At 51.0% G+C, this 4,855-nt stretch overlaps 1 protein-coding gene across 1 annotated transcript; it reads left to right on the forward strand.

Annotated features, from left to right (window-relative positions):
• GPR61 (G protein-coupled receptor 61) lies at positions 877-4,592 on the forward strand. Its single transcript, XM_018045869.1, has 3 exons — positions 877-994; positions 1,218-3,401; positions 4,078-4,592. The coding sequence occupies exon 2, from the start codon at positions 1,795-1,797 to the stop codon at positions 3,148-3,150; it is 1,356 nt and encodes a 451-aa protein (XP_017901358.1). The 5' UTR covers positions 877-994; positions 1,218-1,794; the 3' UTR covers positions 3,151-3,401; positions 4,078-4,592.

Consider the following 4,855-nt stretch of genomic DNA (forward strand, 5'->3'; position numbering starts at 1 on the left):
GAAATGAGAAACGCTGAACCCGGAGACTTCTCCTTTGCCAGTTTCTTTCGGTTTACCTCTCTGCCTTATGCTCACCCACCTTTACTCCCCATACGTTTTACACAGACGCCTACTCCCCCTTCTTGTTCTGGGTCTACGGTAAACAGCCCAGGAGCGGGAGGGCTTTGGCCAGAGGTCCCTCCATGGTCAGCTGCAATGACCTGAGATCCAGGGCCCTGGACAGTGGGAGTTTAGGAGCAGCTCTTCTCCCACCTCCGGGGGCACAGTGACCTTGGGAAGTTAATGAGTGGGTAGAGATGGGCAGCTATCATATGCCTTATGCCCTTCCGGCTTTGGGAAGCAATGGAGGCTGGATGAATTGACTTCCCAGGTTCTTGCCAGTGGGACGTGTTGTTTTCACTGGTCCTTCTAAACACTCCCAAAGGAGCAGCTCTTTGGCTCGGGGGTGGTGATGTTAGAGCAAACTCAAGCGCAGTCTTTCCTCTTTTCAGGGGATCTCTTCCCAGTGGTAGCCTCAGTTCAGTGGGAGACATTTTTAAATTTTTAATTAAGTAATTACTTTTTATTTTTGGCTGTATTGGGTCTTCGTTGCTGTGTGGGTTTTTCTCTAGTTGCAGCGAGCAGGGGCTACCCATCATTGTGGTGCACTGGCTTCTCATCATGGGCAGTTTCTTGCATTGTGGAGCATGGGCTGTAAGGCATGCAGGCTTGCAGCTGTTGCGGCACACAGGATCTTCCCGGTCCAGGCGTGGAACCCGTGTCTCCTGCATTGGCAGGTGGAACTCTTTACCACTTAGCCACCAGAGAAGTCCGAGAGACATTTTTAGAGATGTTTCAAATTCATCAATTATTCACTGAATGTCTGTTGTGTTGCAGCCACTGTGGAGGGCACCTTCAGGCGAAGCATGGCACGGTGGGCTGGAGTACTAGCCCTGGAGCCAGGCCTCCTGTGTGTGTAACTGGACCTGGCCACTTACTAACTATGTGACCTTCGGTAAGTTCCTTTATCTCTGGTAGGTCCCAGTTTTATCAATTGCAAAATACCTCATAGGGTTGCATAAGGATTAAAATGAGTTAATTATGTGGAGTGCTAGAACAGGGCCTGGCATGTAGAAAGCACCATATATACATTACCGCTTACTAGAATCTTATTAATAAATCCTGCAGCATCTTCCAAACACAGTTGTGAAGTAGGTATCATTCCTTTCATTTTACAGGTGGCTTTATGAGGAAACTGAAGCTGAGAAGAGCCACAGAGTTAGTTAAGTCCCAGACCTGGGACTGGAAACTGGATCTCGTGCTTATTCTCTGCAATGACTCCTGCCATTCTGAGGAGACAAGAAATCAGGAAATTTACATAAGCAACCTTAAAACGGGCACGATCCCAGAGCTCAGCGGGACCCTGAGAAAGGGAGACAGAGGATTTAGACTCTGGACAACAGTCCTTGAAAGGGGAGAAGGGTGTGGAAAAGAGAGGAAAAGGAAGTGGAAAAGGAGCGGGAGACCACTCAGAAGATGGAGTGTTGAGTGGGTGAGGCTCCTGCATCGCTCCCTCTCTTGCTTCTTTGCAGTCACCAAGGTGGACCAGAGTTGCCTCCTGAGCCCTCAGTCACTGGCCTCGAAGGCTGGCAACAGGAGCCTGCTGAGAGGCTCCAGCAGGGGGCGCTCTCTCCCCAAGATCTGCTCACACAAAATTGGGAAGCCTGGGCCTGGGCTTGCCATCCCAGGGGCACTGGACTAGGATGGGGGATGGGCCTGTGACAGGAGGTGCCCTGGGTGTCCTCTTTCGGCCCCATGGAGTCCTCACCCATCCCCCAGTCATCAGGGAACTCTTCCACTCTGGGGAGGGCCCCTCAAACCCCAGGTCCCTCTACTGCCAGTGGGGTCCCGGAGGCAGGGCTGCGGGACGTGGCTTCAGAATCCGTGGCCCTCTTCTTCATGCTCCTGCTGGATTTGACCGCTGTGGCTGGCAATGCGGCTGTGATGGCTGTTATTGCCAAGACACCTGCCCTTCGAAAATTTGTCTTTGTCTTCCACCTCTGCCTGGTGGACCTGCTGGCTGCCTTGACCCTCATGCCCCTTGCCATGCTCTCCAGCTCCGCCCTCTTTGACCATGACCTCTTCGGGGAGGTCGCCTGCCGCCTCTACTTGTTCCTGAGCATATGCTTTGTTAGCCTGGCCATTCTCTCAGTGTCGGCCATCAACGTGGAGCGCTACTATTACGTGGTCCACCCCATGCGTTACGAGGTGCGCATGACGCTGGGGCTGGTGGCCTCTGTTCTGGTGGGTGTGTGGGTGAAGGCCTTGGCCATGGCTTCTGTGCCAGTGTTGGGAAGGGTCTCGCGGGAGGAGGGAGCTCCCAGCGTCCCCTTAGGCTGCTCACTCCAATGGAGCCACAGTGCCTACTGCCAGCTTTTTGTGGTGGTCTTCGCTGTCCTTTACTTCCTGTTGCCCTTGCTCCTCATCCTAGTGGTCTACTGCAGCATGTTCCGAGTAGCCCGTGTGGCTGCCATGCAGCACGGACCGCTGCCCACGTGGATGGAGACCCCCCGGCAACGCTCTGAGTCTCTCAGCAGCCGCTCCACAATGGTCACCAGCTCGGGGGCCCCCCAGACCACGCCACACCGGACGTTTGGGGGAGGGAAGGCAGCAGTGGTCCTCCTGGCTGTGGGGGGACAGTTCCTGCTCTGTTGGTTGCCCTACTTTTCTTTTCACCTCTACGTCGCCCTGAGTGCTCAGCCTGTTTCAACGGGGCAGGTGGAGAATGTGGTGACCTGGATTGGCTACTTCTGCTTCACTTCCAACCCTTTCTTCTATGGATGTCTTAATCGGCAGATCCGGGGGGAGCTCAGCAAGCAGTTTGTCTGCTTCTTCAAACAGGCTCCAGAGGAGGAGCTAAGGCTGCCAAGCCGGGAGGGCTCCATTGAGGAGAACTTCCTGCAGTTTCTTCAGAGCACTGGCTGTCCCACGGAGTCCTGGGCTTCCCGACCTGTACCCAGCCCCAAGCAGGAGCCACCTGCAGTTGACTTTCGAATCCCTGGCCAGATAGCTGAGGAGACCTCTGAGTTCTTGGAGCAACAACTTACCAGCGATATCATCATGTCGGACAGCTACCTCCATCCCGCTCCCTCACCACGACTGGAGTCATGATGGGCTGGTGGACACTTGGAGGGTGATGGGGCTGAGGGCCAGTTATAACTGCAAGGAACTCCTTGTGGGATCACCTTTTCCTGGCTAGCTGGGGCTGGGGTCCCTGCACACAGCTTTTGCTTAATGTTTTCTGGGTCAGCAACAGAGCCAACTGGATGGATATGTGGCAAAAGCCTTGGACATGGCTATGATCCTTGACTACTGGGGGAGGGAACCTGGTGAGATGGTGACGAGAGTCAAGGGTCACGAAGGTGAGATGACGATGATGATGATGCTTTTCAACCAGTGAACTTTCCAAGCTTCAGAAAGCAGGGAAATTCTAAGGGCAGGAGCTGGAGGATATAGGGCAGCAGGCCAGGCATGGAGTTATTCTGAGGACTCTTTAGGATCTTTCATTTTTCAGTATAAGAGTCCATGGTAGAAACTGCACCCAGGCAAAGTAAGAAAATGACCCCTGACTTCTCATTTCCTTGCTAGGCTTAAAAAAAAGGACAAAATTGCAGCCAAGTGTTTCCATTTAACAGATTTTTTTTTTCTAGTTTTTAACCTGAGGTCTCCTTGAAGTGAGAGGACCAGCTTTACTCCTTTCTTGAGTTTGGTCAGAGAAAGGGGAAGTAGTAATCAGGGCCCGTAGCATAGAAGAGAGGAAAGCTGACTGCAGCTCTGTCTCCCACCGTCCAGGAACAGCTGTTCTGTTGCATTTCTTCTGTCTCTCTCTTAGACGTGAGAGATCAATTTTGGGACTTGATCTTAGCAGAGAAAAGATTAAAGCAGGATAGCTCTTCCTCTTTGTCTTTTAGGATGAACTGGAAGGATTGGGGGTGGATTGCTGAAGGTGGGGGTTAGCATTTGAATTGCTAAGGTGGTTGGATACAGAGAGGCCCATAATAACCCTGACCAATAATACTGTAAATCTTTATTTTCCAGAACTGGCCTCCCTGATCTCTCTCCTCATGGCAGTGACCCATCGCCAGCCCCCTGGACAACCGGGTACAAGAGACTAAGGTTGGGAATGGGAAAGGTGGGGTTTCCATGGTTCATTAAATGCTTCCTTACTCCCATTCATCGCTCTCAAAATTAGCTTCAGTGACAAAGACTTAAATCTCTCTCCTATCTGCAGCCCTGGGTTGGACAGGGGGCACAGGAACTGGGCTCAGCTGTTCACTGATTGAGACTGTAGGAACTGTGTTAGGTGGTACTGATGGCAGTATATTCAAGGGAGGGGGAATAACTGCAAAACTGGACAGGACACCCATCTGGGACTACCTGTTCATCCATTTCCCTCATTTCAATCAGGTAACATTAAAGAGTCAAGGCAGGACCAGATGGTGATGTGATCTGTATTTGAACAAATTCCTGGTTTATTGAGCTTCAAGGGGGAAGTCGGGTTGGTGGGAGTAGGATAGCTTCCCCTTCGAACAGCTAATAAATAATTTTTATTATAAAAAAGTTATGCTGATATCAACATTGACTCCTTCAGTTCAACCCAGTACATAATAGCTGAATACCCCACTCTCTGGGACTCACACAGATTTATAGTCACTGCCTTCAAGGAGTGCACAGTCTTAATTTGATCAGGTACCTTATTTTATATTTTGACAGAGCATTCACATATAGTAAAGCATTTTAGAATTTTAGAGAAATATATTGAAAAATATGTTCATGGTTCTAACTTGAGAGCTCAGCCCATTGCAGCAAGATGTCT

Source organism: Capra hircus, chromosome 3 (genome assembly GCF_001704415.2).
Source record: "Capra hircus breed San Clemente chromosome 3, ASM170441v1, whole genome shotgun sequence".
NCBI lineage: Eukaryota > Metazoa > Chordata > Mammalia > Artiodactyla > Bovidae > Capra > Capra hircus.